This window comes from Folsomia candida, unplaced genomic scaffold (genome assembly GCF_002217175.1).
Source record: "Folsomia candida strain VU population unplaced genomic scaffold, ASM221717v1 Fcan01_Sc008, whole genome shotgun sequence".
NCBI classification, from domain to species: domain Eukaryota; kingdom Metazoa; phylum Arthropoda; class Collembola; order Entomobryomorpha; family Isotomidae; genus Folsomia; species Folsomia candida.
The window spans coordinates 727,660-740,912 of record NW_019091200.1 but is presented as its reverse complement, the minus strand read 5'-3'; the positions used below and the strand labels follow the sequence as shown (position 1 = coordinate 740,912).

General features: G+C 40.6%; 1 protein-coding gene across 2 annotated transcripts in view; it reads right to left on the bottom strand.

Annotated features, from left to right (window-relative positions):
• Positions 1–13,253, bottom strand: part of LOC118436410 — a 34,620-nt gene that overhangs the window by 14,524 nt on the left and 6,843 nt on the right. For both annotated transcript variants that reach the window (XM_035854478.1, XM_035854479.1), the window contains exons 6-17: positions 12,772–12,836; positions 12,368–12,706; positions 12,037–12,079; positions 11,891–11,935; positions 10,715–11,163; positions 8,398–8,758; positions 8,137–8,313; positions 5,757–5,831; positions 5,112–5,263; positions 4,865–5,018; positions 4,602–4,745; positions 4,247–4,380 (exon numbers count right to left, since the gene is read on the bottom strand). In XM_035854478.1, the coding sequence (XP_035710371.1) occupies positions 4,247–4,380; positions 4,602–4,745; positions 4,865–5,018; positions 5,112–5,263; positions 5,757–5,831; positions 8,137–8,313; positions 8,398–8,758; positions 10,715–11,163; positions 11,891–11,935; positions 12,037–12,079; positions 12,368–12,706; positions 12,772–12,836 (2,138 nt within the window). The remainder of the gene's footprint in view (positions 1–4,246; positions 4,381–4,601; positions 4,746–4,864; positions 5,019–5,111; positions 5,264–5,756; positions 5,832–8,136; positions 8,314–8,397; positions 8,759–10,714; positions 11,164–11,890; positions 11,936–12,036; positions 12,080–12,367; positions 12,707–12,771; positions 12,837–13,253) is intronic.

Genomic DNA, 13,253 nt, shown 5'->3' with positions numbered 1-13,253 from the left:
TACTGACACATGGATTCGCAACCCACAAAGTTCTGTGTGTGAGGGGAAACAAGAAGAATCTTATGAATCCCTCTGTTCTGGTCTGGTCGCTTTCTCCTCTCTGCTGCACTTTCTTAAAGATGGAATGCCACGAAATGTTCTCCTCTCCGTTCGACACAGATTATCCGCCAGGTTAATTAATTAAAAGAGCGGATGGAATGGATCCATATCTTGGCAGTATTCTTCTTCTTCTTCTTCGCCTCTAATGGCCGTAAGCACGTCATGCGGCAGACTTAAAAGCCTGGAAGAATTGCTTCGTAATGTAAAAGAGGCACGAGTTCGGAGCAAACTAGGGCAATGATTCGTTAATTTTTTATTAACAGGGTTCATTAAGCAATGGGAACTGGCTTTTCGTAGCCTTACATAAGTACAAACTCGTATAAATTTTATGAAGTAATGCTACTACATACTATCTAAAATCACAAATACTCTCACAAATTTGAAAACTCACGTAACTTTCAGAGTTCAACCCGTATTAAAATAAATTCCATTTTCACTTTCTTTTTCTCTATTTCCCTGAAATACAAAAATTTATCTCGCCTCACTGGGTCGTGGCTGTGGCTGACTTTTCATGTGCAAAAGCGCTGCCAAGTAAAATAAAACGAGTACAATGATGATAAACAAGTATAGCAATAATCGTGATGCAGATGGTTGACTTGACTAAAATGGATGTGTGGTCAAGTCAAGTGTGGGACATAATCTGGGCGCCTCTCGTTCCACGACCAGCCCAATGTGAAGAGCACGATAGCACAGATATGCCGAGAGAGAAGAGTCAAGTGGATGTTGCAGGAGAAAGTAGAGAAAGTTGCGATGTGTTAAATCTTATCTCGTCTCTCTCCCCAAAAACTAAACCAAACCACGGCATCACTTCTTCTCAGATACGTCGTCCGAGTGGTGCGGTTTGGTTTTACTTTGCCCGGCTGCTGCTGCTGCTATTGAGCAATATTTTGCTTTCACTTTCTCCTTGCACAACTGTTGGGTTGTGCTCTGAGATGAAATGTATTCACCCATGAAGCGAAAGTATAAAAAACTCGAGAGTGAAAGTAAGAAGTGTTTGGTTTTTTTGTGAGGGAGAGAATAACCAAGTTTTTCCTTGTTGGCGTTCCTTGTATTGTTTCAAGACACCATTCCGTTTTGATGAAACAAATGTAGTGTAGCATGTCCGAGAGGGAAGGCGAGTGAAAATAAGTGATTTGCAAAATGTCTGGAAATATGTGTAACGGGATAGCTTTATTGGTAGTTTCGGGGTTTCTTCTTGTTTTTTTGGGGGGAGGTAAAGTATTATTTTACTTTCACTTTTTGATATTCTTGTTAAAGTCGGGTCGAGTGTTACTGGGTGTTCTTGTGGCACAGCAGAACTGCAAGGGTGGATTAATTTTTCGTTACGTAAAGTAGCATCTGAATGGCATATGTGGAGTCTTGGAAAATAGTTGGTGGGGAAAGTTGGGATGCATTTTTTGTTTCTTAATGATGTATTTGTAAATGTTTTGTCTGTGTAAGAAGCTATTTAGTTTTTGCGGAAACTGTTATTTTGCAAACTATCTGTGTCTTGTAGGGTCGAAATGTTTGGAGAAGAAGGACAAGGCGCATCCGAGGCAGATCTTGGGCTAAGACTTTTTATTGTTTAATTTTGAATTACTACGTGACCAGAATTTGAGAAAAAGCACAAAAGTAAAGAGATTTTTTTAAGGATACATTATTCCAATGGTGCAATACTCCCCTCCAAAATAATTAATAGTTCGAAGGTCGAAACTCTTCTAGGGTCATCTCACACCACATCGCACTTCTGATACGAATTTAGCCCCGACAAATAGAATGACACCATTATCAAATAATCGCTCTCCCCATTGTCACGATGAGACCTGATCCATCCTATCACGAACTGCCAGAACTTAAAACCTCTCTAACCTAAGGTGCAATAATAGATACCAGTGTCAAATTGGTGTCTGGGCGGTCGTTACGAAATGAGAGAAAGCGACGGAATGGAAATGATGATGATTTCGTCCCCCATATTTAATTCTGGAGGTGAAAATCGAAAAAAGAGCTGAATGAAAATTGTCACCGGTTGTGCAGACGACCGACCTGTCTTCCCTTATCTTTTTCCAACCCACCTTTTTTTATTAGTGTGGTTCAGCTCACCGTTATGTACACATATCTGCTCAGAAACAGTTTTTCATTCAGTTTTATTTCCTGTAAAATTGTCCTAGTTTTAAAAAGTCGGGTATTTTCGTAACCTTTTCGCACTTCAATCCTACTTTTATCACCTATTTTTCCCCGCATAAAATAAAAAGTCGGTTTTATGCCCTTCAAACCAAACCATATTGTAAAAGTGATCATTTATCCGATTCCTGAATTGGATTGGATGGGAGAAAGGGCGGAATGTGATTGAATCCTAAAATAAGATCTACTTCGGTCTTAAATTCCTTGTCTTATAATAAAGTAGTAAGTAGCCCTACAAACTTTTCAGCTTCTGCCAATTGGTTCCTTGGTGTAAAAGTATCATCATCCATCCATACGTAATGGCGTCAATAACCATAATTTCCGAGTGACACTATATATTCCTGTACATACAGATCTAGCCGAAAAAAAATATGAAATGCGATTCGTTTTTCTGGTATAAAAATTCTCCCAAGTTGAAAAATTTACTGTGGAGAAAGTCAGCGGCGGATAAGAAGCCTTGCAATATAAATATCGAACTATATACATAAATATATATCCTGTCTACTTTTCCTCTCCAGTTGAGTGGATCATTTTGAAAAGGCAAGTATCATTTTTCTGAATTGGTTCTTTCAGTCTGCCTGACTTTCTCGTCGGCGTCTCCACTCGGTTGACAAAATGCATTAGAACTGTCTCATTTATCAAGCCACCCGGTTGAAAATCCGAGAACCGCAAACGAAACCAATCCCCTGCCAACAGCCAAGGCTTGCTTGCGAGTGAAAGTGACTGAGTGAGTGAAAGTGCGGCGGGTAAAGAAACGGCTCCGTATTTGAGTGACACCTTCATCAATTATTATTCATTTTGGTTCTTGTCCCCTCATTCGGGCAATACTTCTCCGTCAGAGATAGTCACTCGGCTCAAGGTATCTCTAGGCTAAAAATACATAATCACAATGCCTCCACCACCACCACCATTGCTTTCACTCCTCTAATTCCCAAGCAGGAATCAAAATTCGACAAGAAAACTGGGAAAGTGAAATAATAAACTTGAATTCTACACAATTTAATGCCACTCTGCCGTTCCCATTGGCTCCATCCATCCACTCATCCCTTTCTGGTTTATTTTGCGTAATAACACTCGCTATTGACTTGACTTTCACTTGAGGGAGTAAAGTGCTTTTGTAGTAATCCAAACACAGAGCCTGGAGCTCATCGCGAAAGAGAGAAAGTCGACGAGTCGGGGCCCGGCTGCTGAATGGAGTTGTGTTTAATGTGTCAGTAGTGTTTTCCCTGTGGAGAAAGCAGCCAGAGAGAAAGTCTCCCATTTGCAACAACAACTATTTAAACTTATCGGGTACACATACGAATAGAGACTCTATTTGTACAGATGTGGTGGTGGTGGCACTTTTACTTTCACACTATTCACTGCTTTCCCTTTTAGCTTTATCTCTCCCCTCTCCTCTCCTCTCTTTGTTTTGTATGCTTTCCGCATTGCCAGCAATTTAATTTGTTATGCAAGAGAGAGTGAATGAGTGAGAGAAAGCGCACGAAAATGAATGCAATGTAATCGTTCCATGTAGTGAAAGCAGATGGGATAACGTCGATCGATCTCTTCCATTTTTAGGAAAGGAAATACCAGGAAATACATGCATTCGTGGCAACATATTTTTACGGTAGGGGTAAGAAGAAGAATTGCATTGTCCTGTCCCCTCCACATCAGCCATCATTTTTTCCCAGGAGGTAGGAAGGAATGAGCTATCCACTCGACGGTCTCGACGGTCGAGTGGAATTTGAACTTTCCATTAATCAACCTCATCCCGATAGGAATGGGACGGAAGGAAAGGAGAGAGAACGAGATGCAGATATCGATAAAGGAAAGGTGGACCGGACCGGATTTCTTTTTTTTTCACGGAAAAAGGGTGCATTTGGCTGGAGAATCATGACGAAAATCATCATCAACATCCGGCCTGATATCTCCGTATCTGTCGATCCTTGCCAAACGGATATGTGGAATTTGTCTGTAGAGTGAAAGCAGGGAATGTTTGGCTTACTTGAGACGTTGAACTCCTTCCTGAAACGAATGGACTGGGAAGCGCTGAATATGTTCCCATAAGTGCGGATTTTCTTTTTTGATGTAAAAATCCGTGGCTGAATGTTTTATAGCTGTCACTCGTTGAGATAACAACTGCAAGTGAAGGAAGAGAAAGTCGGGAGAAATATTAAATTAGAGTCGAACACAATAATTTATCGGAGATAAAGTCGACTTTCTGCCTCTCAACAGTTTCCCTCTCTGGCTCGGCCTTTCCTTTAAAAGTGTCGGAATGGAATGGAATAGAGAATTTGTATTTCGGAGAGAATAACAAGTCGATCGATTATCTCGAGATGAATTACCACTCCGTTCCTTACCGATCTGTCATTCACGTCGACATGGCGTTCGAAAAACATGCCAGCAAAGAGCGCAGCTATATTGGCTGTGTACGATGCAACAAATATCACACTGAATCCGCCCCACACATTGATGAGGAATTTGTTTGGCCAGGATTTAGGAGCCTGCATGGGGGGAAAAAGAGAAAGCAGTAAAAGTATGAACAAAACTATGCCCACGTGTCTGATGCAACCTCGCTCATTAAAATATTTTATGAGGAAATAAAACCCGGGTGTGATGTTACCTTGAAGGCGACCAAATGTGAGAAAAGCCTTCCCCACACGACCCATAAGGCAGAAGAAATGGAAAAGTTCTTGGTACGTTGCCTTCCCCACGGATTAAGACCGAAGGGAGAAAACCATTCGTATATCGCGACAACAAGTGCGGTCAAATTGAGTCTGCAAGGAGGGAGAGAAAGTTATACCGAAATTATATTATTCGTCATTAAAAATAGATTAAAATTGCTGTTCTCTCTTGTCGGGAGTACGTACGTGATGAAAATGGCGGCCCAAAGTGTGGGCGAGAAAGGTGCAAGGAAGGCAAGAAGAGGCACGTCGCGTTCCTTGGAAATGCCCAGAAGACCAACGCCCGAGAAGAAGAAGGGGGTAGAAAAATCTACAGCGGTGGCACGGACGGATAAGATCTGCGGGGAGAAAATAAAGGGAAAAGTGAATGATAAATAATCATTGGGATCAAGGCAAAGTACAAAATTTATTTGTTTTAGAGGATAGTGGAAAAGTAATAATTCTGGATTTGTAAGTAAATTTTATATAATTTGAAAATAATTTGATTTTTGGGATGGTAAATACACTCTAAGCAATTTTAATACTGGATCATCATCGACCGGTGTGTACTTTGCTGGATGGTGATAATACGTCACCGCTCGGTTATAGCGGAATAACCACTAGGTGAAAACACCCACGACTACCTCGGTGACATTCTATCACCAAGCGGAAGCATACCACCACCCAAATGGTAACAACCATAGTCATGTTTATCTTCGAATTTAATAGCGTGTTAAAGAACGTGACGAAGGTTCATAAAAAATTAATGACTAAAATTTGTGATTTATCGCCGTCCCATTAACATACATGCACCCATTAATTAAATAAATGTACCAACACGTAATTACTTACCGAAATTGGTGCGAAACACAAATGTGCAGCTCCAGATACGGTTAGATTCATTAAACCGTTCCAACTCCCATCCAGCTAAAAATGAAGGGTAAAAACGCACATTAAATTACAAACAACATATTTCATCATTTCCACCCAAAATATTTTTTTAAAGTAAATTTATGTAAGCAGACATTAGACAACTTGCTTTGCAAGTAAGGTGTTTTTCTTTTGCTTCCCTTCCTCTCGAAAATGCATAACTCTTCCCCTTCCAAAAAAGAGTAAGTCGGGACAAGGAGTCCTCTCCTGAGAGGCAGGTGGGAAAAGAGAAAGTCGTGCGGGAAATAAATCGTCCCAACTGCCAAGCCACGTCCGACCAAGAAGAGGAAGAGATGTTACACGTTGCCTGCTGCTTTCACTTCTCCGTTAAACATATAAATACACAAATGCTTGTAAATAGGTAGCACCGGGTTCATTTCGTGATAATAAAACATCTTCCCCTTTCCTGGTTTAGTAGTTAGTTCTTTTCTCCCCGATTGGACCAGACCAGAGCATAACACCTCACTTTAACTCCACTCAGCTACTTTCACCTCCGCGACCGACGAGGAGAAAGAACAAGTCGAGACGGGAGAGTAAAGAAGTGTAAACTCGACATAAAACTAGGATTCCACACCCCATTGAATCCGTCATAAGGAGAATAAAGTAACATTTATGGAAATAATAAAAGAGAGAAAGAAAGCAGTCGAGAAAGTTTCTCTCCACGCACGAAAAGGAAGGATCAGCTTATTTCTGCTTTTTATAGCATTTGTTTATTTTTTTCTTTTTCCGTTGATTTTATTTGTGGAAAGGGTGAGATCATGGATAGTAATTTCGCCGTGGAATTACATAAGTTTGAGAAATTGTATTAATCATTCACTCGTCAAGCTATACTGACAAATCAAAATAAAATGGACAAAAGTCACCAACTTTGACCAGCCATCGTCTCATTTAACGGGCACCTGGAGATTCAGATTGTTGCGTGTCAAGTAAAGACCGTCTACTCGGCATGACTCTGCAGAAAGTTAGACCAGGACGATATAAACACGACGGCATCAAATTCAGATTCAAAATCAGCTCGACACGCTACATCCGCCTCAACTTTCACCCTGCTCCTCCTCCTTTCAAACTTTTGTCCTAATTTGTGCCGAGTCACCAGGAAGGATATTAAGCGATCTGATTCCAAGTGCTGGAAAACTTGCCACTCATCGTGTACAACTGCTCGCTTGCCCTCGTCATCATCCTGTATCCGTCTGTATCCATTCGTATCTGTTACGTACTCACCACCCACCCACCTCAAATTTCATCCCGTACTTTCGCTGGCTATCCAAATCAAACCGAACTTTCATCCGGCCAGGAGAGGCGACTAAGCGAGGAGAAAGTGGGACAATGGAATGCAGGGAGAAAGCTTCACTCCTACTTGACTGACTTCCAGTAGATTCATCTAATAACACGATACCGATGCGGAAACCAATTCCACGGCGATCACTCATTATTGCATGCACGATACGCGACGCGATCTTGACACCACCACCACCGCCACAATCATCATGATGATCATCATGCCCATGATTCTCTTGTAGGAGGAAGAGCAGAGTTAAAATTAAGTTGGTCTCTACTACACATATAATAGAAGAAGAAGCAGAAGAACAGTGGAAGGCTGGCTGGCTGGCTGCCTACTCATTCTTGATTCTGTTCTGCTCCTCCTGCTTCTTGTCGTGCATGTCGGACGGACGGGTATAAGGATCAGGAGGACGAGAAACGAGAGAGATGATTCGTATTATATAAGAATTGGACTGGGAATTGGGGAATTGCATTCGAGTCTAGAATCAAGCAGGAATACGAACCCTTGAGCTAAAACGTGGCGCAAGGAGGGAAAAAGTACAGAGGAGAAAGTCTTCTTTCATAGTTATGGACGGATGGATTTGTTTTTGTCCAAGAGTGAGATATTCTACATAGATTTCTACCTCCCTGACTTTCACTCGAAGGGTGGAAAACATTTGGAAATAAAATTGTATTTAAAAAATGTAGGTATACTCAAAAAAATTGCAAAATGATTGTACTGGACTTTCTCTCTGCAAATATTCATATATTTTTTAAAATGCTATTTTGTATTCTCAAGTAAAAAGTGGAGTGGATTAAATTGGACGAAATTCTAAGTAAAAATTGTACTCGTACCAAATCTTGTTAGAACTTTTAAATTCCGTCGTTCTCGCTCAAAATTTCCGGAAGAATAATTTTGTAAATTTTAATAAAATTTGTTCAATAATAATACACTTCACGCTGAACTTTTCATATCTGCAAAACCCGTCATGCTGAATGCCTGCCATCAATATTAGTTTATTTAAATGGAGAAAGCTCTTACATTTTTCGATCCAAAATATCCATCCGGCACGAGAAATAAATCAATTTCGAATTTCAGTTCTCTCGCAACCGATGCCAACAAATCCATGGCCAGCCCATCACAACAAGCCAGCTCATAAGCTGGCGGAGAAAGTCCGCGAGTAGACTCAAACTCGGCGAATAGAACGGCCAGGTCATCCTAAAATAGAGTTGGATCAAATCAAAAATAGTGAAAAAAATTACAATTTACTTCTGCTTTCACTTCAACTCTCAAAATTCCTACCTTTCTCTGCGTCTTGACCTTCAGACAGGGCAGGCCTCTCACACAAGTCCTGTTATCCTCCGCCTGCGACTCCATCACGAACGGTGGGGCAACAATGGTGACGACGCGGTACGACTTTGACGGCCTTTCGTCCCCTCCAGGCCCAAAAATGCCACCACCCGGCCACCTGATTGTGTCCAAGCGGACGACCCCGGTGTTCGAAGAGACGGAACCAACCTTATTCCACGTGGGGATCGTGGCATTCATGGCGGCCGTCGTTCTGACCAGGTTGAGCACTTGATACGTTAATGGCACTGGGGGAGAAAGGAAGGAAAAAGTGGACGAGTCTTGATCCGGGTGTAGCATTTGACGCCGTATTTCCCTGGAGAGGAGAAGAAAAGTTAAACCGATCAAAAAATAAAATACTGAAGAAAGTTAACTTTACATGAAAAAAATTGAGAGGAGGGTCACTTGATAGAAATAATTGAGCATTTTTCTCTCCAAGAAATTTTGATAGGTTTTCAAAAATTCAGGGAAAATTGTCGTCATTTTTTTGTTCGAATATATTTCCTCAAGGAGAGCCATATCCCTATCAGATCGGATCCGTTCCTCCATCCAGTCCACTCCACTCGGGCAAACTTTCTTTATTGTTCTCTTTGCAAGTTTTCTCTTCTTGGAGAATAATTGAGTTATTCATGGACGACTGGCTGGTTTCTTAGGAGAAGTAGCGGAGAAAGCAGTGTATGTATGCTGGGCAAATCACGACTCTAATGCTGTCCTACTTCTACGTAGTACATGCTTAACAAACGTATAAGAATATATATTTGTGAGCCAGCTACTGCATAAGTTTTGGATATTGGTAGGGAAATGTTACCCTCTGGAAGGGTCACACAGCAGGCCAAGGCCCACGGCACGAAGCCTGAGATCAGGAGAGCCAGCTCAGTCATGCACAATAGCTATTAGACGGACAGAAAGGCCACTCTAAAGTTAAGTTCCATTAAGAACGGGGAGACTGAAATGGACACGACCAGGCTTCTGTTTTGGTTGGTTTAGTTCGGTTGGTGAAAGTGACACTGAAAACAACTCGGTATGAAGAGCGGAGGAGAAGGAAACCGTACACCAGAAACCAAACCACCAGCACCAGCATAACGACCACTACTCTTATGTACTTTTGGGCATGATTGTAAATATATCGTGATGCATTGTGGTGTGGTACTTCTTTTTGGCAGGGCATTCTCCGCGGATCTTTCCCCTTTGGTTGACTGGAGCCACTCAAGGGACAAGGAGGACACAAAGAGGAGAAGAAAGAAGCGAGAGCCGAAAGGATCTCTGGCCTCTCTGGTCGTATACAGTTGCATTGATTGGATTGGATTGCCAATTGGAGTGGATTGGTGAGAGAAGCAGAATGCAGCAGTCGCCAAGAAATGTGTAACCAGTGTACAGAAGTACCTAAGTAGATGACGAGTGAGGAAAGTTTAAGGGGAAGAAATGTCGTGATAAAACCGTTGGGAATACATATTTACTGTATTGTAAATTTCCAAATTTCCATTTTTTAAAGTTTTCAAAAGATAAAATGAAATTTTCTATTTATAACTCAAAGAATATCACTATATCATCATAATTTTGGAGGACGTAGTTAATAATTGCCTGAATTTTGCCTTATGGAATACCCAACGTCGTAAAAATCAGGTGCAAAAAATTGCAATACATGAGAAGCTCCATTTTTTTGCAAAGAAAATTCCCTTCATCAACCGCATTTATCCCACACACTTTACGTCTAGACCGACAGTAAATAAGTAAAAGTAAGGTCAGAAGTGTTCTTCCTCTTCGACTGGTTCCCTTCATCCGATTAGATTTGTCATCTTCAGAGGAGACGGGAGAAAGTAAAAGTGAAAGTAAAAGTTCCGCCCATTCAAGCGTGCATGCCCTTGGTTTTATTCATTCTCTAAAATCGAGACGTACGTACGTACATAGATAAGTAGCCACCGTGACGACGGCGGTGGTGGTCCGTAGTGGTAGTATGCACATTAGTATTTTAACACGACCCGAACGTGTCACGGGAGCACTGGGCAGGAAAGAGAAAGTAAGATCAGAGCCAAAGTGGAGTGGATGGTGGACTGGAAATGATGGAGAAAGTGCTCCTTTAATCTCTCCACCAAATGTGTTAACCAATATCTTCCAACGAATTTAAGTCCTAATATTATGAGATCAATTAGAGGAGAAGCTAATTCTGAATGATGGATTTTAGTTACAGTTCGTGGTCAAGCGTATCACATTCATAGTAAAAATAAGCCGATTTTTTGTTTCCTGTAAATAAAAAATATACAATTCGACTTACGTTGTAATCCTGCCAGAAAGTAATTTCCTTTGAGAATAGTCTTTTTCATAACAGGATAAATTTGGTAATTTTTCTAAAACTTCGAGAAACGTGGGACCTCCGGATTCCTCGTCGCCTTTATTATTTACATTATTATTATTATTATTCGTCACATCCTCGTCTGGTTCTTGCTCCCCGGCAAAATCCAGCTCCCCCTCGGTTTGGAAGTCTCGATTGGTAAAGCCACTAAAAACACCGCCAGCCATGGCACCTCCGCCGACACGTTTCGGAGAGTGGCCACTGCTCACGAACTGCTTCTTTCTGCCGGAGAAAGGCTCATCCTTCAAGGTGAGGAGAGCCGAGGCCAACAGGGAGCCGGTCATTTTCATCTTTCTCTTGTTCATCCAAGGGAGCCGGGGACTTTGGAGGGCCAAAACGCCATGCGGTATCCAGTCTGGGATACTCTCAAACTAAAACAATCGAGTAAAATGGACATGGTTATGAAATGAAAATGAAGAATGGATTTTATAACGAGCGACAGGATGTGGATGTGGAGGTTCAGTTTGGTTTTTAGATTTTGTCAGAAACAAGAGCAAAAAGTGGAAACTAATTAAAAAGTACTTCACAAAGAGTGGCTCGAGACAAAACTTTTTCTAATAATGGACGAACGACCAAACCACTTGAGCCGACTTTCTCTCTCGTCTGATTTCTGTGTTGGTGAAAATAAATGGTCACATTCATGTAAGTCCAGAACAATTCGGTCTGCTGAGTTACTTACTTATTACATTATGAGATTAAACCGCACTTTCACTTCCGGAAATGACTTTCACCACTTTAGCTGCTGCTGCCGGGTGGTGGTGGTGGTGGTGCCAAAGTCGTTTCATTCTTTTCAGTGGAAAAGTATAGAAAGTTAGAAAGTAAAGGAGTGAATTTTTTTCGTGGTTTTGACTGCTCTTAATTACACGAAAATGAATGAAATGTCTGGATTTTTGCGGATCTTTTTTTCGCTAAGGATGAAATGCTATTGTCTAATTTGTAATAGAAGTGTGACTTGACTAATTAAGCTATTTTATTCACATAATTGTCGCCAGTCTGATCTTAATGAGAATTGTGAGGATAATAATGAGTAAAAAGGGATGGAAATTAGCAGAAATTAATTACAGCCAATTAAGTGCCAGGAAAGTGCGTATTAATTACCTGAGCACGTGGATCTACCATTATAAAAATATAATCTCCATTGAGCTGGAAATATGAAAAGGGAAATATAAATTTTAATCTGAATCAAAATTCGCAATTTTTAGTTAGTTATTCTGGAATATCTTTTTGAAAATTAATTTTCTTACCATTCTCAGTTGTTTCGCAGCTTGGAACACAGCCATGGTGGATCTATACCGGTAAAAAATATATTTAGTGAATTATTTTTTTTACTTAAATGAATTTATCTTTTCAAATTTATCTTTGATAGGATTTCTAATTTTATCCTCATTTTTGGATATTATTTTTTGTTTAATACAAATTTCACCACAATTTGCAGGCAGAAACTAACAAAAAAGGGAAAGAATTATCTAAACTTAATTTTTTTTAAAATTTTTTTGGCCTTAAATTCAATGGCATGAAAATTAGCATTTTCATGCAGACTTTCAAAATTTATCATTTACTAATAAATTTTTTCACCTGTGCGTTAAAACGAGCAGTATAACTCCCTGCGTAGCCTTCGTAACTTCGGACAAGGCTCTGAACGCCGAGTTTGGAAATCGAGTCTGGAGTATAATCGTATTTGGACGGAGTGACCACTCGGCGGCGTCATCGAACTGTCCACCCTCTTCTTCCGGGTAGTCCATGTCTGGGGTGTAGTAGTCCGAGGACGACGTCCCATTCCTGCTCCCACCCGGTCTATTCGGCAGCTTAATCCTCGCTCGCAACTCCGTCTCCCAGATGACCTGGGACGCCCGGATTCGTGGCGAGTCATCCAACAGCAGGGTGAACGTGTGCCAATGGCAGTGGATCAAAAGTCTATTTTTTCCGTGATTAAAGAAAATTATTTCATTCCAAAAAGTACATTTTTCAAAGTCACTTACAGCACGAGCGCCCGAGCCATGTCACGCACGGATGAGGACAAATTTATGAAAAAGTCTTCTTCATCCTGGAATAATAAAATTTTGAAAAGTTTTACTCCAAAAAATTTCATTCCCAGTTTATATTGTTACAATTTTTAGTTTGTGCCATGCGTGACGAATGATTCGTCATCAGTGAATCGAACACTGTCTAAAAATCTACGATAAATTTATGAAAAGGTCTTCTTCATCCTGGAATAATAAAATTTTGGAAATTTTTACTCCAAAAAATTTGATTCCTAGTTTAAAAGCGTTCCCATTTTAGTGTAGGTGTGACATTCATCTCGAACACTGTAAAAATCTAGTTTCGATTTTCATCAAATCATTTACATTGCCTGAATTTGACAAAATTCCTGATCTGCCATATTGTCGGATTGAATTGACACATTGAAATTGAATAAGAAAACATGTCTCCGTCTTTGCGTTTTAGATATTCGAACGAACGA